This window comes from Bombus huntii, chromosome 1 (genome assembly GCF_024542735.1).
Source record: "Bombus huntii isolate Logan2020A chromosome 1, iyBomHunt1.1, whole genome shotgun sequence".
In the NCBI taxonomy this organism is placed as follows: Eukaryota; Metazoa; Arthropoda; class Insecta; order Hymenoptera; family Apidae; genus Bombus; species Bombus huntii.
In genome coordinates this window covers 20,841,728-20,865,858 of record NC_066238.1, presented here as the reverse complement: position 1 = coordinate 20,865,858, position 24,131 = coordinate 20,841,728, and the positions used below count along the sequence as shown (strand labels likewise).

The window sequence follows — 24,131 nt, the reverse complement described above, 5'->3', positions numbered from 1 at the left end:
CAAATGGTTAGTAACTTCCGATTTATTCGACCGATTAATCGGTCAATGACAAAATTAATGATTAAATAAGTTTGACTCAGCTTGTAGAATAACGTGTTCGTCGTCGTATCAGTGATAAACACAAATCCAATTAACATTGATTAAAATAAATATTAAAATAACAGTATATATGTATATCTGAATTAAGTAAATTATATCGTCCACGATGAAACCATGTTTCCTCGAGGCAAAGATTTCAACGTTTGAACGGCTCTTAATGTTTCTTTGCAAAAAACGAGGGTGACAAGTGGAATCGGACAAGTTGCGAAATAAATTTGCCTTATTTCACGATCGATAAGCGATCGTGTAATCTAAACAGGATCGTAAGTAGCTGTAACTAATTCCGCGCGATTACTTTCATCGAACGTGTCACGGTAATCGGATTGAATATTGGCCACGGTCATTCTCTTAATTCCCTACGACTCTATGGTGTTTGTTGAAACGACGGGATACGAAATTGAAGGATAATTAATCCGGCGTTTTCTACGGTTTATTCTAGATTACGAGGATTCTAGTCGTGTTTCTGATATAAACATAATTCCTTATGATGATGAGAATTAAAAGAGCTGGTCGATAAATATAGAAGAAGATGAAGACTTGACTATAGTTTTAAGCGACATCAATTTGCAGAAGCGTTTAAATATTAAAGTGAATAAAAGAAATTCAACGTATATTATGATGATGAGATAGAAAGAGGTCCCTGAAGACGGTACAAGAGAGAGAAGAATACTGTCCACTTTAGCTCACAGTCTAGCCACGTTACATGTTATACTGCTTAAAATACGATTATGAGTTAAACGCTTGAATTTATTAAAAATAATCAATTAGGTCTGCATTTGTTTTGGAGGCCTTTTTCCAGTTCTACACAGTATAAGACATATGAGCCCTGCATGGAGTTCCAAGAACAAGCTTTCTTCTTAATAAATCAACATAAAAAATCTTGTTTTTCTATTATATACATATCTTCCCATATAAATGAGAAATAAAAAAAAAACAGTGAAAATAAAAATAACTTACTTGAACAAATAGGACAACAGTGACCAGAAGCAGGCCTCAACTGCTTGCCCTCAGCGCAGGTAAGAACTGGACAAGGCATTGGATCGCACTGTGGTAGTCCACGGTGACAGTGGCACATGTAGCACGGATCTGTGCTGGAGGTCCACTGAGTACCCTCTTCGTAAAATCTAGTCTCATGGAAGCACGCGCCAGTTTCAATATCCGACCTGGGTGGGTAAAGATTATACGCGACCACCGAGGCAACATCGTTATCCGCATAATGAGGAAGACAGCTGAGCGGCGCCCTGGCTTTGAACGGAGCCTTCAAAATCCTTTCAGCCTGTTTATCAGTTACTTCAAGGAAACCAATACCAGATTCAATTCTGTATAATTCCACTGGTGAGAGTCCAGTGACAGAACCTTCCAACACGTATCCAGTGAACTCTTCCAATAATCTCCTAGCTACAGGTGCTCCTTGAACTACTAAGGGCATGGTTTCTAGATAAAGTCGGAGGGTGCGTGGCTCGTGGCTGTTTGTGGAAGACGTTTGAGGGAAGCCAGCAATTTCAAGCTCATAATGTAAAGAGCAGTCTAGATCAACAGCTGTCCAGACCAGACCAACTGGACCAGGATTTAAAGGTTCCTGGGACAGTCTTCTGAGCAAAACAGGTGCAGCAGTATCTTTAGCATCAGCTACAGGTCTCTGTAGTAATCGGCCACGCAACATAGATCCAACGTGCGAGGCAGCAACAACTGCAAGTTCTCCATTAAACAAGGGTTCAAGGAATCGTGGTCCTGGACGCTCTAAGGATCCATTAGCTAAACCATCAACAAGAGAAGGCGTCAGATCTTCCAATTCGGTGCGACGTTTACCTCCTTCATCTACTAATGTTACCAAAGGACTCTCTTCTTCCAGTCCTATCAACTGAACGCCATAACGCAACGAACCAGCGCGATCTAAAAATGCCCAGGCCAATCCAGAAGCTGCTGAAGGTGTTTCTGAGATCAGCAAAGTTTGATACATCTCGCAGTTGGCACGTGGACCCACTACCCCGGCTAATCGAAGTGCCTGAGGATCTTTTCTTGACATTATGCTAATAGAGAGCTTGCCTCTTGTTAATAAACGAAGGTCCGCCCCAGATAAGGCGCTCCGAACTTCCCCAAAGTTTAATTCGTTCGACGGCTTCTTCACTATTATTTCCTCCCGTAAAACTACATAATCCTTCTCCATGTGTTCCAATTGGACGATTAGTGGTACTTCGGAGACATCGTTAGGTAGAAAGACGCCATTGAATACCAAAGATACGTGGATAGATGGCGCTGATGCCGAGGACGCTGAAACTATGGCGGTAGCTCCTGCACCTGACATCAGCGAGCGATCCACTCCCATTGTGGGCTCCAACAAGGAGGAATACTGTTCCGTGGACAAGGCGCGATAACGGGACAACTGTCCAGTCAAGGTAGCCGACGGTTCCCATATAAAGGACACGTGCAGGCGTTCCTCACGCAGCAGTTTCCTGTAATCTCGAGGGACCCTCCTCCATACCCCACAAAGTTTACCTGTAGCATTTTGGTACACTCCACCAATAGGGTCGATCGTCTGTTCCTCTAGAATACTTCCCGATCCATCGATAAATTGTATGTTTCTTGGACGAGGAGTGGATGTTGACAAATAAAAGGAATAGTACAGATTTTTGCGGTGAAATGTGAAACGACCTGTGGCCAGATAGTTATAAGCACTGTTGTACATTGATGTCGGGCTGGGTTCATCGCGACGTAGTACCTGAGATGTTTTACCAGTTAAAAGTGTCCCAAAATCTGGAAAAACGTGAGAATACATTGGGTTAGGTTTGGATAAATCTTCGGATGCACCGAATTGCAAATTGATAGGGACAATTACGTTTTAGACTTCGTTCCTCTTCCTCGGAGGTCAATTGCGCTGGCAAATCCTGCACTATGTCGCTACCTGTAACACGGTAAACGATCAAATTTCACTCAACAGCTTATATAACAAACGTTTTTTCGCTATGATTATTTTTTACTGTTGAACGTCTATCTAGCAATATTTCCCCTTCTAACTTCTCGTAGGCAACTTGGTTTGTTTATTTTCCTGTCGAAATTTTACTCGTGATCTTAGGAGCAAATTTTTATTGTTTGTAAGAAAAGTTCCCGTAAAAAAGTTAGGCGTGGATATAAAGATCCAACTTGCTCATGGAAAGTGCGAAAATATGTTTGCTAATGGAGAGCTAACCTTCCAAAAAAATTTGAAGTATCAGCGCCATAACGGATTTTCAATTTCCCATAACGTCAAAAGTCGCTAAACTAGCGATGAATACCGGTAAGATCGTGGCCCGCAAAAAAACTTACTTTATTGCCTCGTAAAACGATCACGCGCGCGCCACCGTCGCCCAAACTCCTTCCTTCTGGCGAGAAACTTCTCGTTAAAGCTCATTTTGTATGGAGCAATGATATATGTCGAGGCTTTATACCGGTCGGCGTAATGCCCATATCGAATCTCTAAAATCGCACATACGAAAGTATTTAAACACTTACCACGGAAAAATTTGATGTATATATTCTGTGTGAATACGTGTGTCAGGTTTGTATCGTATAACACACATAATACAATCATAAAGGATTTCTACAAGTGTTCAAATACGCGAACCACTGTACGTCGCTTCGAGAGAAGATGTACGCACTTCTCCCATTTTCGTATTCTTCCTCGTAAGGATAATAGACGCGTGGTATGCACGTTAAAGCAGCGTATCACATCTTCGATTGTAAAGTCAAGAGATCTCGTATGGTGGCGTATCGATTACAAGGCGGCAGACACATTGAAGTCGCAACGTAGAACAAAAATAATCGATGGAGAAGGTGGGTAAAGAAGATGAAAGAAAAGTAGGAAAGAAGAAATTAACTACAAATAGAAAGAAGGAGAACCTGAAGGGGAGAGGAAAGGAGAGAAAGAAAGGGAAAAGAAAAAAAAAAGAGTGAATCCTCATTCAGCCAAGATGTGTGTATGAACCATAAAGAATGCCCGTGGGGTAAGAAAAGAGGAGGCTGGCGCCAACCACCGCTACTTTGAATGTTGCTTTTATGGCGCATACCGCGCCGATCCAGCCGCGCGGATACATTAATTGGTATACGTACAGTGTACAGTGCGTGCCAGTGACAGCCACCAATAGCCATGGAGTATCGCGACACGCCGTGCCGTTTCACCTTTCTACCCGTCGTTTCTATACCTCTTAACCTCTCGATTTATGGATATTCGTTGCACAGGATTTTATACCAGCACGTTTCCTTACTAATTTGTTTCTATCTTACTCTCTTCGCAATTGTACGAAGCGGCCATCTTCTTTTTCTTTTGCAGCATTTTCAAGTACAAAGTTCTTTATGAAAATCGGTTATCACGCAACACATATAAAAACGGTACTTAATCTTTGTTCGTATTTTGAGATTTGAATTTAAATTCAAATTCCAATCGCATGTGTTATAGAAAAACATATCAGTGAAAAATTATAATGAATTATTATTTTTAGATTGCTGTTGAATTAAAAAGTAAATGGGAAAGATGTTATCGAGCTCTGAAGTCGTTGAAGATTCCGTACACTGTACCGTCGGAAAGCCATGTGGCTCATGGCGCCTCGTTTCTTCTCATCTCCCTCGCATTAAGAGTCCAACAAGATGCCAAAAAGGCTACACGTTTCTAACAATTACGTCAAGCTTGATACGCTGATGCATCCAACATTGTTTGTAAATCATCATGAAAGATGACGCCAGGAATGGCGCACGTTAGACAGCGCTATAAATTTATTTAATAAATGGCGCTACTGGCATCAATTTCAGATACTTTCTATTTATTTTTAAGTGCGGCAGATTTTTATAAATGTTATTAGCACGTGCGTATTTCATTTCTATACTTTGATAAAGATAAACTTTCTTTTATTTTAGAATGCAGTAAATGTTACTTTCACAAGTCCCATTGCAAAAAATAATAGGCTACCATTTCCTAAAATCGAGGGACGTAGATTTTGGATTTTACGGCAGCTGAACGTGACTAGAAGGAGCGTTACGGCCAATTTAATAGCTTTCACGCGAGAATCGACACTACGCGGTACGTTTGACCGAAGGTCGGTCGTTATTCAGGATTAAGTTGCGCATGAAAACGGCGCCAAAATCACTAGGCCCGCCTAACTGACCACCATTCACATTCTCTGAAACACAGAATCTTATAACAACGTCTTTCTTTCATTAATTTACAACCTTCGAAATGTTTACCTGAAGCTCTGTAATGAGGCAGGTGACAATAAAACTACAGAAAAATATATTAAGTAACAAGACTAGTTTCCAATTTCAATCTTACTAGTAGCATACCAATCGCGAAAAATTCTTAAGATGATCGTTCGTGATGCTGTTCAATCAATTACCAACCTTTTCTTAGTGTATTACTATTACTTAGTGTATTAGTATTACTGTATTACTTAGTGTATTAGTATTACTAATAATCAGTAGAGAAATAATTTTTCTTACAGGCTAAAAAAGAATTCTATCTTAAAAGGGATAACTGTATGATGGTAATCACGTCGACAGAGGATTTAAAAAAAAAAGCTTCAACAAAGTTGCTGTAATGAATACACTTTTAAACGATCTACCATAATACTCTGGACAGGGCCGTATATTAACCCAACGCTAATTACGCGATGCTCATGCATCTTTCGATGTCTCGACCCTTCGTTGCTCTTCCCGAGAGAACGCGGGACATTCAACAAGTTTCGTCATTATCCAATGAATGGAACTCCTTTCGCGTCTTCTGCCAACATCCTGGACACGTTGTCGTCCGTTGTCCGAGCCGATGAGAATCGATGTGACAGTCCAATCGACGGGCTCACGGGTCACAGTTTCTTCTCGCGGGACATAAAAGGGAGACGGCCGCGTATTGGTAATCGTAAGCGACTTCACCTTCCATCAGCAGGGGGCAACAAGCCTGCCAGACGACGACGCGAACACGACCACGATGACAACGGCTGAAGAATGTAGGGGGAAAACAAATTTCTGCGCGTTGAAACTTTATACTCGTAAATAACGATAAGCGATACATCTTGAAACGGGGAAGAATTGATTCTATCAGATACGCAGGGAATTTTTTACTTGCTTGCTGTAGAAGATTGTATAATCTGTACTTCAGTGCTATTTTCATTGCAAACTTTTGAATTGTTATTTATCTGATCTAAGAGTACCAATCGAAATGGATGGACACTAGGCAACTATGAAATTTTGTTATCGCTATATAACCTGTTATGACTTATTAATTATTGTTTCATATGTTTTCAACTATCTTTCTGTTCCTAGAAATGGATACTATGACTTTTTTTTAAGGTGAGCGGAAATATTGCTATAACGGGCTGGTTCTTGGGGCTTTGCAGCACCATATCGAGATGACCTTTTCGAATCTGGTTTTTCCGGGTACCAGCCATGTCAGATGGGTGGAAATGATACATAGATATCTAAGGAACCTGTGAATGAGAAACTTAATGCAACTTGCGACTAAATTGTTGAACGCGATAAGTTATTCGAGACAAATATGTGTCGCGCCTAACATAGACAAATTTCTCTATACGGGTATGCTCTCACAGCATATGTTTATTATTGGTCAGTGCAACACGATGCCGTGCCCATTTTCACTGCCCATGTTCCGCCGTACGTTAATTAGGAAAAAAAGAGGAATTACTATTCGTTTGTGAATAAAGGTACATTGTATAATAAATCGTTCGCAGCTACAGTAGTTACAACCTTAACGAATATAGATATGATTTTACTCGTAAATTACAGGTAGACGTAAAAATGTTTTAGGGATTTTTATCCGCTGAGGTTGACCTGCCTGGAATCTGGTACAATTACGTCCGTGTTTTAATCGCTTTCGAATACGTATATGTCTATTTCCTGCTCTTAAAAATATCGACTAATAAACAAATTAAAAAAACGGTTCAACCACCGACATTTTTGAAAAACACACCAGTCCTCCCTCTCCCCCTATGGAGGCAATTTAAAGTATGCGTGATAGCAAGCAACGAGGGAGTGGTTGACAAAGATAATAAGAAAAAGGGGCTTGAGGGAGTGGAGGCAGACACGAAATTAACGACGATAAAGCATGTCGGGAGGATAAAGAGCAATACAAGGAAAGACGATAAGAGGTGAACACGAAGAGGCAGCAGTAGCCACGAGACGATTGGTCAGCCTCATTGAAAGAGGAATGGTTTGCAATGATGCCCCTACCCCCCTGCTCCTCCCACACTGCTTCCCCCGCGACCTTCCAACCTTCCCACCAAGCCACGTCTCCTCGTCTATTCTCATTCCCGCGCGCGTTATGCCCGATCATTACGTATGCTAATATTTACATTTAGATTGCACGGCTTAATCGAAGTGACGCCATGCGGTAATATAGCCGGCGCCATGGCGCTAAACCGTGGCGCCCGACCTATCTCTTCTTTCTCTTTCTGCCTACCGACGACCACATCTCTTCTACTCCTCTTCCTCTCGTCGTTCTCCATTCTCTTCTTTTTTGCCTACACTGTCTCTCCTGCCGTTTCTTTATCATCGACCTTTTTTCCGCGCTGCTTTTTTCTTTACCGACCGTCCTTCCCGCCGCGTCGGTTACGCTTAATTCGATCTCTCTCACGGGTTGTTATTTCGCTTATCTGCCACACGCGGCTGTGTCCCACGGAACGGCCACGGGGTGGCACTATTTGCGCTCAACAGAAATCCGACCCGCCATCTTCTCCCAATTGACATTATTTGACATAATTTTTTCGTAGTTGGCATTTGAGACGTTTTTTTCTTTTTTTTGCGCGACGGTGGAATCGTAACAAGGAGAATCGTATCTTCGGTTATGTTGGAATAATCAAGGTGCTGGATAACTGGGCTACCGGTTAAAAACTTCCCTCTTTAATTTCTCTTAATGTGGAAGGAAAAGCCCCTCCTCCTGGCTCTGATGTGATATTATCTCAAGAGGAGAGGCTACTTGCCGCCTATCTGGCCCTTTATTTGTTGTAAAAATGTAACATTAGGTATAAAATATAACAATAGCATCGTAAGTTTGTTAATGGTGATTAAGCAGTGGAACAATTGAACTTACTAGTGCAAGAATATAAAAACATAGCGCGCGTATTCATTACTGGCCTTATTATTAAGAATATCGACATATTCACGTTGCGAACGAGACGGCGCCACTCTGACGTTTGTATCCTCAATTATTGAAATATTCGACCGTAAGTATCGTAGATGTCTAGTCAAGATAAGTTCAAGGAAACAAGAAATGCGGAAAGATCGGTCACGTAGCGAATCGTTCTCTGAATAACATAGTGTTTTGAATGACAAAAAGCAGTATGCGAACACTAGGCTCGTTATGTATGGTAAACAAACAGTAACGATCTCATCGATACACTGTTAATTCCACCTAATTGTAAATTTTACGTGGTTCTACCTTTCTTCTAGAGGCACCTGCGAAACTAGCGTCACTGCGCAAGCTCACGCTACGTACAACATAAGATGACATACTCATTCATAAGATCACGATAGGAGATTAACATGACGAAAATACGAAGGAATTTGATTATGGGGAAAATAAATGATAAAAAGAAAATGGCGATATGAAGGATCTTGTACGGCCGCGATAAAGAAATCTTCGGCTAGCCAGGAATGGAAATAGAAAGCACGCGGACAATGACAGCAGGCTTGTCCATGGTTAATAAATGTGAGCTCGCTAATTGATTCTAAGTAACCAATAAATTGCGCTGGCCGCATTGTAAAAGTGGTTATGGTGAACGTATGCGTGTGGCCGAGCGTTATCTTTCCGCTGGTGGTTTGTTCGTTTTTCCCTCCCAAGATCGCCTGCGCCTGTCGGCCGGCGCGTTATCATAAAAGCCCGCGCTTTTCCTCGCTCGTTTAAAAATGGCGGTCTCAATCGACGCTTCTCGCCAATGGTAATATGGTAAAATGGTAATATGGTCATCGCGGTATCGAGTAGAATACCGCGAGGATATCTTGAAACATCGTCCCTGCTATCAAGGTAATAAATTGCGATTCTTCAAAAAGATATTTTATTGCGAAAAGGTTATCATCTGGTATTATGTTTTGCAGAATTTTTTAGGCAATCGTTCAGAGCTACATTTTGTTGAATATTGATATCAATGTTTTATAGAATTCAATTAGGTTATCGAATGGAATGGACTATGAAGGTTCACTACACAAGGTTTTTTCTATTCTGCAATAGTAAGTAAATATAAAAATTATACTACCAGCTTGTCGCCGTAGGTAAAAAAGGATTTACAACACGTAGCACTAATACATTTTCATCTGTAGATAAAACACGGAATTCTCGGTATTTATGGACTACGAACTATTTCTTTTTATAAAAGCCTCAAAGTTACTTTACATGCAACAACGACTTCTGCTCGCATAGATTATCTCATACATCGGTTGAACACGACACTTGTGATAATTATCGTTATAATTATGGTAACAGATAAATAAATATTAATAATTAATCAGCATAAATAATCAAATAATGCTATTGCTTTTTACAAATCTGCGTGCGTTGTTTAAAGATCATTTTATTGTTTACGAAACGACTCGGAATTTTATAAAACTAAACAGTCATTTGAATCTCATTTAACTCGTTTCATCTTCTTCTGTCTTTTTATTATCATTCTCGTTTCAAACGTTTTGTATATGTAGATCTCTATTATATCTTTAGTTCATAGAAAACAACATATAAACTTAATATCAAAGTTCTCATATATTGGGTTGGCAACTAAGTGATTGCGGATTTTGTCATTAAGCGGTATTGACAAATCCGCAATCACTTAGTTGCCAAACCAATATCTTCCATTTACCAATAATTCGATTTATCATCGAGCCAATATGTTAATAGAGCCGCTATATTTGTAAAAAGCTCACTATTAGGTCAGAATTCCGTTTATAAGAGAGCTAAATCCTTAACCTTTATTTCCAAGTAGCCAATGTATTTCCACCTAAAAGCAAGAGGAATGGGCACAGGTATTTCAATCAGTTCATTTATTCCATCCGCATTCTATGGTAATTAACGGCGATATAGGAATCCATTGAAGAAAGAAAGGAGCCAAGTAACCGTACAAAGAATTTGGCCCGTGCTATTCAAGTGAAAGTTGCACATTTTAGAAATACTTTATACCGCAACGTTTATTGAACGAGAAACAAAAGATAAAACTCTTGAATTGTGTCCTATAGATATAGCTATATTCTAATCATGTAACTTGTATTTTTTTATCAAATAGTACTCGATATTTCCGGTCCTGATTTCGATATCTGCAAGTCGGTCACCTATGATGCAAGAAGAGCATTACCAAGGGACAATGAGGGTGACATGCATTTATGTCATCTGTGTATGACTCATAGAACTTATAGTATAACCAGACAAACAATTCCTTGATAAGTATTAGTCTAAATTGTTCCTTTGTCACCTCGTTATTCTTTAAAATAGGCTTATAGATCTGAATTAAGAATAGAATGGGATAAAGGATATTATGAATTAAGAATAAAATTAGATAAAGGAGATAAGCATGTAAATCTTTTGCAACACTTTATATTGTTGCATGTAAGAGATCGTATACGTTGAATTGTACTCGAGAATGAAACTAGTAAAAACCAAGTTGATATTGTGATTACAATTATAACATTTATGAAAGGAAAAAAGGCAAGGCAAAGCTAGGGCATCTTTCTTGGCAAAGAAAAGTAGCAAGTTGAAGTCTCTTATTTTGCAGTACTCGAAAAAAAGCTGCATATGCGCGTTAATCTGCTAATCCCTAATAAGAGTACTCGAGCATTGAGGCGATAATAAAACTGAAGCCACCAGGCGATAACGGTCAATCATGATTACATGGCATTGCAAATACGATTATCGGATCGATCGGACCGATAGAGAGACGTTCGAAGAAGCGACCGAGGAAGTGTTAAGAAGAAAAAGAGAATCCTCTAGAAGGCGAGAAAGACAACGACACAGACAAAAGAGGCAGTGATCATTGATAAATGATTTATGCAAGCCACTTGACTCTCATTAATATCTCCCGTCACTCAATATATTGGATCTATATCTTCTGTAAGCGCTAATCGTTACAAGTTTGCTGATAGTTATTGAGCATCTTTCATTTTTAACCTTTTTTGATCGTCAGTACAATTATGGTAACTGGCAAATCGTAAAAGTTTCAGCAGCCTATACATTTCAGATTATTTCTCACAGAGATCAGTATTCTGATCAATGATATTGTGATACTAGCGCCTCTGTTGGCAGATTCTTTTGTTTCAAACATAACCTAGCATTAAGAACAGTAACGTATGAATGTTGACGATACAACAAAGTCTTCGGATCATATAATAGCAATATTCTTATCTTGGAGATACCGTTGTATTAAATAAGGATACTACTATATGTGCCACAAGTGCAAGGAGTGTTCAATAACACGTCTACATGGAGGTCAGCACAAGTGCCTACATCTGCTGCTTTTTCTCAAATACAATGGATCCAATATCAAGTGTATGCAAAGAAAAATATGCTGTTACTTACTAAAGTCTCCAGGACAAGATTTGCAACACCTGCCTGGAAGGAGAACTGGCTCTTTGCACGTAAGTTCTGGGCATTCGTTCTTGATGTTACGGCAGTGAACCCGCGCTACGATTCGCCGTTTCTTCTGCACCTGAAACCAGAACATTATTATGTATTTTCACACATTACAACGTTTAAAATATTATCACGCTGTAACAGATGGTTTTCAGTTGAACAATAGGAAAAAGTTTGAACGATGTCCGTTACGAAACAGAAATGTAAGAACTTAAAGAAACAGCGTCTAGGTTAATTATTATTCGAATAATGGCGAATGCTAACACGTTATTTTCCTTTTCCAAATTATTCGAATTCCAGCGAGTTTCTCCATCAGCCTGTTCATACTACTGGACACGTTCGCGGTGACGTTTGAAAGTGTGATTGTAATGTTTTCGAACCTGTAAACGTGCTTACATGTTTATTACTCCTTTACGCATCGCTGACGACGACAGTTGCAACGTTTACATGCACGGCGTGCATAAATCTATCGTCAAGTAATTGGTAGGTGTTATTGATCACAAAAGACTCGTTTATCACGGTCAATGGTGCCATTATTCGCGATACGATTTACAATACTCTATGGCAATATAAATTATCGTTTAACGTCTCTGTCGTTCACCATTTTCTACGGGTTTAGCGCGAAAAAGAATCGTCCACCTACCGGGACTTGAACCGTGTAAATGGCGGCGTTGTTACCGATGTGTTCTACAATATACGTCTTATAAATTCATATTCCGCGGTATTGTAGTTCACTCCACTTTCTACCATAGATCTGCCGTTTCTACCTAAGGTATTTCTCTTTTCAGATGTCTTACTCGAGCTCCACTGTGTTGTTCTTTACGATGCATTCATAGCTCGATGGTACATGCACGATTCAATTCATGAACAACGCACATTCGTCTAGAAGAAACATTCCTTACTTGTTCATTTTCGTACAGGAATATATATAATATATTTAATAGTATATATATAATAGTATCCATTGAAATTTCCTGATGATAACGAAGGAACATGATCGTAATTATAATTTGTGATCAAATATCATAAAAGGTTATGCGAGATTTCAATACATAGGCGTAGACGGAGACAAAACTAAATGATCAGATAATGGATCTAGGTATCAATGACGTTTAATCAAACTGGAACTATTATTATCTGCTTAAGTTCTATTTGTTATATATTCTTGTAGCACACGCGTAGATTACTTAATAAGTAAACGAAATTAGTTTCCACATTGCTGTACGAGTCAGCCGTATTGAACGGAACTTTATTGATATTTGTTTCCACTACCTGCTCAATTATTTCTCTACCCGACTGTTACTTGTTTGTTTAAGTTCCATATAATGTAACCAGATAATAAAATAATGATATAAATAATAATATATAATATGAATTATAAATTAGCGATATAAAAACTATGATAATAAAAAAAAAGAAAAACAGGTAAAACTAGAACCATTGGATACAAAAATCGTAAAGTTCGAACGAGTTTCCAGCGATCCAGCAGACACGCGTTGACCGGTCGATAAATATCCGACTTTAGAGCAAATTTGCGGCGTCTAGTTATCTCTGGGTGTGAAAAACTAATCTCGAAAGATTCTTCTTCAACGGGACGCCAACCAAAGGAATGGATAAGAGATCGTGCATCCGGCGAGGGTTCCGGTTACACTGGTGCCGAGAGCAGAAATTAAGTTTGGGGTTTTATAGAGCTGCATGGCATTCCTGAAACGCGAAACGATACGTTCGATGTTGATTCGAGTGACAAAATGAAAAAAAGTCAAGGGAGCGGAACGGCGCCGACCGGCGATCAGACAACGCAGACGTTGAACTTCGTATTACGGGAGAAACGGGGCGCCAGGAGTAAATTCCGAGATTCAGTGGCCCTCGTGAGATCGCGTGACAGTTATTTAACTGGGACCCGCTAAGCGAGTATGTCAGTGTATTTTTTATCGTCCAGAGATACATTTAGGTGCCTGCCGACGCATACCTCTAGTACTTCTGATAAGTTTCTACGACATTGCGAGATACAATGTAACAAAAAGTTTTTCAGCGATCTGGAAACATGAAGAACGATAATGATAAGGCCGATAGTAAAAAACGAAGCAACCATTTTTCCATCGACAAGCTCTCGAGGTATTCAATTATGTTCTAGATAACGTGGCGTAAATCTATATAGCTTTCGTAGAAACTAAATATAAATCTTCGCGATTTCTACGGACTCTGTATCTCGTTCTTTTCACTTTTACTCACACAAATGTTGAAATATTCCATTTTTTTTGTCTCCTTAAGGAAGTTTTGAATATATCCTTCGACGTTGGACACCGTACAAATATAGCTGTGTGACGACGTGACCAAAAATACCATGCGACTGCGCTAATATCGTAACCAAACGGCCAATAAGTGTGTATAATGTGAGTATCCATATACGATGTCATGGGAACGTTTTTGCGAGACACAGAAAGATCAATCCTAATGATCGTCTCGATTAAAAAACGTCCCGCTATTCGCACGAGCTGGCGTGGTCCACCCACCTACGATTTTCTCGCACCGTGGTAGTCATTCATTATTTCGACATTATTCTATAGGTAATAATAGAAGCAAGACAAACGTTCTCGCCTGATCGGACAGGAAGTCGGTATCGATTTGTGCGTGAAGTCTCCTGCGTGGGTCGTTCTTCGAGCGTTCTCACTTCCAACAAATCTTTTGATTTATGCCGCTTCCTAAGAAAATGAACGAATCGCCTCTAACCTCTTAATATGCTATTAAACCTATTTTCATGAAAAGCTAGAAATGTATCAAGTTGTAACATAATTGAGTTCGATTAAACGCAATATTCTCCCCTATTTAGCTGAACGTACATACGTTACGACGTACTATCTACATCTGAGTGGCTAATTACATTAACAAGTTCTATTTTGACAGGCAAATCCAACAAACGTATGTGTCGAGCATAAATAGACGTAGTAACACTGGAAAATAAAACTAATAAGTAGACAGTGTATACTAGTTCGGTGTATGACTTTAGGTAAAGAAACGATGTCTCGTGTGATTCACGCGACGTGTCTGCCTGGTCGCTCACAACGAAGCCCGTGACCTATCAATAGCTCCTCATATACACTGAAGAGGGACTGTCATTCCACCGAAGACTAAAAATAGAGTTCGCGCGTCCGTCTATAAGCTGCTGGGTCCGAGCAGTTCTGTACCAATGCTCTCTCTCTCTCTTTCTCGATCACACTTTATTTTTTCTCTTCGTCTACCCTTTCGTCCCAGCCTGATCTTCGTTCCTTTTTCTTTTCTACGCCAGTATTTATAGCAGTTCCTCGTGAAATTTTTGCTCGCTCCTTACTGTTGATACTTCAATCGGCAAATATCGTTAACATTTATACTTCGATTCCAAAAAAACGCTATTTTCTTTGAGTTGGCAATGTTTGGAATGTTTTAAGGTTAACTAAAAAGAACGAAATGCAGACGGGATGTTATAGGCAAACACGGTAAGAACGGTTGCCAGTCAAGGACAGAGTTTACGAAGATTGGCTAAATTAAACTCCATTAGGACAGTCGTGACCGTTCTGCCCGGACGACAAATGCATGCGCGACAGAACCCGTTACTATGATAGAGATCATTAGTTGAACCGCACAGAGCGAGGGCTTTGAATCGCTTTATGATTGACCCCAAATTTATATCCACATCCTTAACCTACAAACAACTGTATGCGCGGGTCAAGTTATTAACCCAATGTTATTAACCTCGCCTGTGACTTCGTCAATCTAACTTTCGGATCCCATGAAAATTATTTATCGTCCCCGTGGCTAATATCCTGCCGATGAATGACATAAGTATACCCAATATAAACAGCATAACTCGATTCTAAAATGCGGAATATCTAATCGACCATTAGTGATCGTTCATTCATGAAATGTAAATGAAAATCAATATGTCAGTGTTTTTTAACATGTATTCCTTCTAGCATCTTAATCATTTAGTGTACGATGACTAGTTTTTTTTTATTTCCGTTAATTCGTAACTACGTATATAATAAACTATTATGTACCGCCTTAAATCACGTAATTCAGATGTCGTGTCTGGCGCGCGTGCTAGCTACGTATCTGATCTTTCGTCTTACAGGATGAAAAATAGTGGACCAAATGGAATTTTAAAAATGATAAATAATTTATTTAATGCGCACATATAAGTAGTTTTTGTATCAGATATTTTTCAATATGTTCATCTATCCTAAAGTATATATGTATTATATATATTCACTATACTTGTTAAATACAATTCTGTTTTGTAAAATGGTGCTACTGTGTCTCTATCTTTCGGACATAATGTGACGTATAATGTTTGTACACAAACAGGATCGTGTAAACCGACAGAGCAAACATCGGGCGCGAACCTCGTGTTTGAATCGGCGCAGTGTAAACAGCCCTAAGCCTTGAACGCTCGGGAAAAGATCGAATTTCTCGTTCCCGGTTGAAAATTGGCTAATGTTGTTTACACTATAAACAGAATTCAAAGCCATAGTGATGGGCGTGCATGAAGTGACACAACAAACCAGTTATTTTCTACCAATAAATGTCGTAAGCAGAAAAGCAACTTCGTTTTTATGTGTTTTCATGCATGCAACAAGTAAGACGCAATACCTATACTGATAATGGCTCTGAACGTTCCAGTATCAATCAGATGACAGTTAATCGTTTTCCTGATAGATAATTTCAATGGTTGATTTTATACAGATACGTAGAAAACATCTTTATCGATACTCGAATTCTGCACGATTTAATTGTCCGTTTTAAGCTAATGGAATTTTTGGAACTAGATTTTCCATTGGCTGACCTACTGTCAGAAGATATTACAGAAAACGAAAATGTTACTAAACGGTTATTCCTTAACCTTAAACTGGCACGGTTCTTTAACGTTGAACTAATGGTACCATGGGCGAATTTTTATGGATTCATCGTAATTATACTTCTAAGATCGTGAAATTGATACATCTTACTAAAAACGCGCATTTATTAATAGAAAAACGTTGGATACAAGAGCGTTAAGTTAATAAACGTATTGTCTTGAAAATAAAACTGAACTTTGAAAGACAGTCTACGATATAAATTTCCCGTGGTGCTTCTTCTAGCCGTAAGTACCTATGTAATTTCCTATTTACCAATTAAAGATTAATTTTAAAAAGTTACTTCTCCGACAACCATAAAGATTACTAGTCGTCACGTGGATATTGTCAGAAATAGTACACGAATCTTCATGCCTGTTTTGCAGTTGAAATTATGCGGGTAAAGAAGGAGGAAGAGGAAAGGTGAATGGCGCAAAGAAGAATGAACGCACATATCGCGTGGGTGGTGTCGGTGGGTCTTGTATAATGAGATGAGTATCTTTAATAGTCCGACGATACAAGGCGGCCGGCACGTCGTGGGTATCAAAGCCCCCTCTCGTATCCGCCTTACACATCGCCCTCTCTTTTCTGCTTCAATGGATCGAGCATGAGTGGGTGTGAACGAAATCTCGACTGGATCATCGTTTAACGGCGCTTTTGTTCTCGTAGAGGATAAAAGGTGTTTCGCTCGATAAGGATCAGTCTTTATCGTTCCTTAATGAAATGTCACATGTATATACATTTGTTCGCAAATCCAAAGACTAGAATTACAAAATTGAAATTTACGAGTGAAATACGATTATTGTGCAGGATTTCTTCGTGTTTAACGGGTGAATCACACGTTTCTATCCTGTTAAGGAAATATTCACTTTTAGAGAGAAATACAACGCGAGAGAAATAAAACTGCAAGTGAATAAAAATTACAGATGGCTGATTAGAAGCAATTAAAAAAAAGACCAATTCTATGCTAGGCGGTTAAACGAAGCAGAAAACATCAGGCCTCCGCCTTTCATCGAGAAAGTCCGGAAGAGAACCACTAAACAGAGCTAATCGACCGGGGCCGTACTTTTATCTCTTCATAATCACGCTCATTAGTGCCGGGCCTATTATTACAGGTCTACAAGAAATATCGATAAGAAAAACGCCCGATTTAGCAACCGGGCGTCGCTCTTACATCGAACACACGTTACGTTCTCGTTCGATCGTAACGACCCTCGTGTGTATATCGGGTGTTCGACAAATACCGCTGCCATACATTGCATCGTTAAACGGCGAACGAGCAATAAAACGAACAATGTTTTATGATTCTCATTTAATTAGGTCGTAAAAGGCACAATTATTACCGTCGGCATCTTGTCAGAAAATGTATGTATACTGCGTCTGAAAAAAAACGCCGTAAAAAGGTGAGGGGAACCAAGGTCAGAAAAAATTACGCAGCTTTTCATGTAAATGCAAAAAATGAGTCAGGAAGGTGTTATCGACTGGATGATTAAAAAAATGTTTGTATCGACGGGACGGGTAAGAGGCGAGAAAGGGCAAGAATATCGATGACACACGGAAGGGACGTGTCGGTACACGGTGACGTTATCGATCGGCTCATATAGGACGCAAAACAAAGCGGTGTTTCCCCCGTGCACATATGCGTGGAATGTAAATGACGATTATTGCGCGATTGGACAAGAATTCGAGCGATCCTGGCCGGCAACAACGCAATATAAAATGGAATCGGTCCGTCTTATCGGTATTCGTCGAGCACTGCGTATCGAATCGTTTTCAATTTTCTTTTGGTACTGTATTTATGCAAATTTCTAAGAGCTACGATATTTTATAGAAATACATGTCATATGCTGTATATGGTTTTACCTACCTGGTCGCATCTTATTTTCATTTTGCAGACAGACGGTCAAAAAGGAATAATATATGTACGCAAAGAAAATAGAGCAGCAATGGAGAGATAAAAATTTGTTTTCAAACGTACGGCCGGAACTAATTTAATTCGGCGTACTTCGCGTCATACGAACGCGGCTTCATTAATAATGGAGGACGCGTGAGCACGACAAAATGTATAACCGACCGTAGGTGCGGCCTGTCAACGATTGCGTCGGAAATACAACACTGCCAACCCATCATTCGACCTGTTTGCATCGACGAAAAGAAGCGAGACAATACCGATTCTTCTGACGCTTCGAACGCGCAGATATTCAATCGCGTCAAAATTATCCGCCTTACTTCAACATATATATGTACATATACATACATACATAATATATGTACATATTATATTTCGGAATACGTAAGATATCTGACTGAAACTTTTTATTTTCCTTTTCTTTTCTAATTAATACTATATTAATAATTTATTTCGTATTATAGGCAAGTAGCCTATTGCAGGAAAATTCTTGACCCCTCTCACTTATAGTTTATTACAATATAATACATTTTTTTATTATATATCCTTATTATATATTTTTTATATACTTCATTATACAGGGTGGTTGATAACTGGTGGTACAAACGGAAAGGGGGTGAATCTATGCGAAAAAAGAAATCGAAAATATAGAATAAAAATTTTTTTTTTTTTTTTTAATTTTTCCATCGAGACAACGATCTACAGTGAGATCCGTTATAACGAGACGCGATAAAGTGCACGCGTACCGAGCGAAAATTCAAAGTCGATTTTCTCGAAAACAAAGCCTCGAACGAAAAACTTGTATTCTATATTTTCGACTTCTTTTTTCGCGTAGAATCACCCCCTTTCCGCTTGTACCACCAGTTACCAACCACCCTGTATATCTTCATATCTCTCGATTGTTATATCTTATCGCTGCTGTTATTGTCCTTAGTCCTTTCTCGGTTAGTATTTATCTATCCTATATTTTCATATTACATTGGTATATGTATATACATATGCACGTAGCTATATTTTGCATCTATATTTCTATATAAAAGTATATTCTTTTAAATGTGCATTCTGCTATCCATCTATGTATAGTTTTCTAGTCTTTATGGCTGCTTGTATGTAACTGAAGATATTCTTTATTGATATAAAATATTTGTGTTTCTTTCCTTTCCATATTGCAGACCTGGCATGTTTCTGCGTCGTTTATTTTGTACTTCCTCCCCCTCCTCCCCATTTCTTTTTCCTTGTGAAATATACCTAGAACGAAAAGCTTCTTCTATTAATTTCAAAAATATCAATATAAATATACCAATTGCTCTCGCATATGAGGTTTTCTTTTTCGCCAAGTATACCTAAAACGAGAAGCTTATTTCCTCAACTTTAAAAATATCAGTATTTCAATTCTCCTCGTATGAAAGACTACTTGATATTAATTATTTAAGACGGCCAAATTAATCAGATACAATCTTGAAACAGTTAATGTACAGGAACACGTTCAGAATTCCTTGACAGTGTTTAAAGGACGTGGTATGACGTGTCACAATGTATCTACCCGTAAAACGATACGTGAGCAATATATGCGCCTCGCTCACGTACAGTAGTAGTAGACGAGCTAAGAAGCGGACGCCAGTCTGTCTCGGATCAGGAATGGGATTAGAAAGCACGTCAAGTCTCCGTGGGTCACGTCACCCAGATCGAGATTTAGTCCGTGCCTCGCGTATTACGTCGGTCTACAGTACTATCCAAAGGGCAATGCCATTTCTACGACCTTCTCGGAAAAAGCGATCCAAGAAAGAGTCGATATCGATTAGCTTGTTGCATACGGTGATTGTCGGAAATCTATACATTCTACATAGTCTATGATCCTTCCTAGTAAATATTTCCTAGTAAGTATATACGTTTGACGTATTTTAAATTCCAGAGAACTACATAAGCTATTTTATATTACGTTTGATATATTTTAAATTCAAGAAAAACATATAAACTATTTTATATTTTATAAAATTGGAATTCGTATGGCCAAATTGCTTTTACGTGTATAGTAAGTAAATATAAAAATCGAATTGAGCTTAGGGGGAAGCTTAGGATTATAAATAATACATTACATCAAATAATTAGACTAAATTAAATGATAGATTACGTTGATATTTGAACGGACGTCAATTATTGACATATCGTACGATGATGACCTATGACTGTGTGAAATGACGTAATCCAGACAACGATATTTTTATGGTAACTGTTTGATCAGGAATTTTACCGAATTAACTCGTAATTTGAATTGCCAATGGCTTATGTAAGCAAAATTTATATAATAAAATTAAGAAAACTTATTCTGCAAGGATAAGATCTTACGTTCGCACAAATTGCTAAGGTTCATCTGCAAATTTGTATTGTTATATCCAATGTTATATTAAGATCAGTTTCTATGAAAGATTTATGTTACGTTATTTGCTATGTTGAATTATTTCGTTCCCATTTACTTGTAATCGCAAGATTATAGAAACTTGCGACGAACAAATGACCCGGCCAAGAAGATAATAGATCTTTGGTACTTTGAAACAAGCTATAGCGGCGGAGAACAGGGTGTTCCGGGACTGTTGTACCTACACGAATAATCGACGTGAATTCCGTAAAAGTCGCGTCAGGTCGGCCAGTTACATAGAAATGTAATGTTGTACGTGCAGCTTGAGGCTCGCCTCGCCGCGAGGGGGTTAAAGGTCGGACTCAAACGAACAGGGGAGACCCGATACGTGCACAAAGACACGCACGAATGCGTGAGGACACACCCACTTTAATACGTACCGGAATGCATTCGCATTTGATGCAGTACATGACTCCGAAGGGCGGGCCCAAATCCGCGAACCAGGTGGAGCCCAGTTCCCGTATCTGCTTGCCGAACGTACATTCTGCAACAAAGAGGCATTTGAATTGGCTTGGTGAATTTGTGGCTCCTCTTTTCTTTTTCCCGTTTTCTCCGACTGGTATATGTACGACTTAGGCGAATGAAAAATGACTAGGCGGAAATATTTGAAAGCGAACAGAAAGTGGAGATTGTGGATAGGAGAGGAAAAGAGGGCGTTGCAGAGGAGAAAGGTTTACGAATAAATATTCCACACTATTTAACTGTACTATTTGACTGCGAGAAAAATTCATGATCGTCAATTGTAAATTGTACGTTTATATCGAGATTTATATCGAGTATGTTGAGATTGAAACTTAATATCCAGCAGATGTGAAGGCACTTTGAGCAAAGTACTGAAGAAACGGATTAACTATTTTATAAACTATGTATAAAACGTGATACAAAGGTAAGAAAATTAATGCACTGGTTATTTAAGTTTCCATTGCGAAAGAAAGAAATCGTGTATCGTTTAAGTTATACGTAATACGACCACATAATCCCTTTACATTCCAGAATGGGATAAAAGTGAAATCGCGGAATGAATGGAGGACTCTTTCCGGCTGGGGTACGCTAATCGCCAGTCTCTGAATCATCGCTGTGCTCGAAGAAGGAGCAAACGTTCCTTGGTCGCCGCTTAAAAATCGCCGAGACGACGATGAGACGGTGCGTAAAAGAAGAAAGCGACGGGGCGAGAGAGTGAGAGAGAGAGAGAGAGAGAAAGGAAAGCGGCAGAAGGCGATCTGAAAGAAGGAAAAAGAAAGCGAGCACCATTCTCGCAAGGCCGTTGCCTCGTTTAACAGTGACGTGGATTCACCTTCTTCCGCTAAGATAAAAAGAAACCGAGGGAAAAGTCAGCTAGGTCCGTGTATGACTGTTAGGCGCAACGACGTCCTTTTCTTTTTCAGCGTAAAAATAAATACTCGACCGTGCCCGCGCCGAAAATAACCTGCACTCTTTCTGTCGGATTATGCGACTTATCGTCGCTTCTAAGAAACCGCTTCCATCCCCTCCATCGAGCGTATCACGCGCCCGGTAACCGAGCGATTCGTGCGCGTTACACCTCGACACGAAGAAGTTTCTCGAGACCGGAATACAGCAATCGCTTTATGGGAAGCGTGGCGCCGCCTCGCGTGCTACGCATCACGTGACAGCCAGTGGATAAGCAGCCATCCCTACACGTCGAATCGATAGTTTTCGATATTTTGTTGGTATTTTATATCAAGGTGAATCACAAATGCAACTCGCCATTGCGAGTCAAGGACCATAAGAAAATAGATCATAATTGAGTTGTCATAAGAAGACGAAGGTTAGCGGATCATATATTAAATAATAACGGGAAGAATTCCAACTATCCGATACAAAGTCTACTCTAACGATCAACAGACGAGAAAGCGTCTAAAGTCAAAAATAAAACGTAATAGATTATACGCTGATCAACTGAAGTACGTGGAATTCTTCAGCAGCGTACCAACGAACCTATTAGCCGAGCAACGGTACAAATCACGGTTGAATCCATCAAGAACCTCAATACGATGCAAGCGTCGCGACGCTACACGTTTCAACGAACGGGGAAACGAAAGGAGATCGGGTCTCTTTGGATTCGTCCAGTCGTTCCGTTTGCTTCAAATGTGCACACATTCGACAGAGAAAGAGAGGAAGAAAGATACACAGTAAGGCTCGTTGCGCGAGGTCGTTGCACCGTGTGTACTAAGTCGTTCTAAGCGCATGGTCGGTCCTAAGCAACCAGGAGAGTCCGAGAGAAGAGAGCCTCGATACGCCACCGCATCGCAAATATGCGAGTCCAGTGCTACCTCGCCCTTTATGCGGCTGTGTTCATATGTCATCGATACTGTTCAGTTCATCGTTCAATTCATCCCAGGTATAACTCCTTTCTCTTTGTTCTATGTGTATGCGCCGGCCTTTATTGCCGATTGCAAACAAGCTTCTGTGTACCAAAGCATTTTTGCGATACAGAGATCTATGAAGAACTATGGTTTACTAGGTTAAAGAAAAAATGTAGATCAGAATCGCCACATTCGCGAACGTATTAATGGCCTGAATACAGGATATGGCGAGAAACACGCAGTGTTGCCAACAAAGTCAACGAATTCCGTCCATTTCATCCGGCTCGATTTCCTTCCTCCGTTTAACACGAGACACGCCAGCAAACCGAATAAATCACTCGAGTATCGAGGACAAAGCCAGAGAACGAATTAATCCCGCCACTGCGCTATGAGGGACATCGAAATCAGAGGAAAGCTTCAGGGAGAACCGTTGCCGTGTTGGCGCACCGCGCGTGCACGGTCGACGCTCTTTATCGTTTCGATCTGACATTCTCCTAATGGACCTCTTCTCTTTCTCTGCTCGCGCCCTCTTAACGCCCGTTTCTCTAGAATTCGTAACGCGATACGTAGTGCGAAACGCGCCGATAAGTCGTTTTACAGGGAACATAAAATTTCACATTTAATAATATTGTTAGATTTTTACCATAGACTTTACTCTTTCCTATACTAATTGTCTTTATATATATGTATATTTTTTATACAAGTTTCTCCTTGCTCTGTTATTTGAAGTTGCAGCGCTATAGAAATACTCCATTGCCCTTACCGCATAAGTCTAAGCTCATGGGAAGGAATGTAACAACGGATAGGGCGGGAGCATAGGCGTCAAATCTCGCTAAACGTTTAATCTATTATTGGAAGGATGAGAATAGGACGTCGTAGCGGAGTGGACGACGCGATGGACGACGGAGTATAGAGTGTGGCCGATGCT

At 39.7% G+C, this 24,131-nt stretch overlaps 1 protein-coding gene and 1 long non-coding RNA gene across 11 annotated transcripts in view; one reads left to right on the top strand and one right to left on the bottom strand.

The window, feature by feature from the left end:
* LOC126873269 (dorsal-ventral patterning protein Sog) overlaps positions 1 to 24,131 on the bottom strand; it is a 97,909-nt gene that overhangs the window by 8,200 nt on the left and 65,578 nt on the right. For all 7 annotated transcript variants that reach the window (XR_007692379.1, XM_050634454.1, XM_050634366.1 and 4 more), the window contains 4 exons: positions 21,260 to 21,363; positions 11,633 to 11,762; positions 2,936 to 3,001; positions 1,057 to 2,853 (listed from right to left, as the gene is read on the bottom strand). Coding sequence is in view for 6 of the 7 variants with exons in the window: in XM_050634013.1 (XP_050489970.1) it covers positions 1,057 to 2,853; positions 2,936 to 3,001; positions 11,633 to 11,762; positions 21,260 to 21,363 (2,097 nt within the window). In the remaining variant the exon portion in view is untranslated. The remainder of the gene's footprint in view (positions 1 to 1,056; positions 2,854 to 2,935; positions 3,002 to 11,632; positions 11,763 to 21,259; positions 21,364 to 24,131) is intronic.
* LOC126878233 (uncharacterized) lies at positions 3,045 to 12,902 on the top strand. 4 transcript variants are annotated; one of them, XR_007695611.1, is made up of 10 exons: positions 3,045 to 4,464; positions 4,575 to 4,902; positions 4,987 to 5,149; positions 5,568 to 6,782; positions 6,865 to 8,300; positions 8,527 to 9,100; positions 9,172 to 9,303; positions 9,394 to 11,691; positions 11,987 to 12,169; positions 12,475 to 12,902. It is a non-coding gene; the product is annotated as an uncharacterized LOC126878233 (long non-coding RNA). The 4 variants fall into 4 exon arrangements; XR_007695610.1 differs by having other exon boundaries at positions 6,865 to 9,100; positions 9,394 to 9,549; positions 10,050 to 11,691; XR_007695609.1 differs by having other exon boundaries at positions 6,865 to 9,100.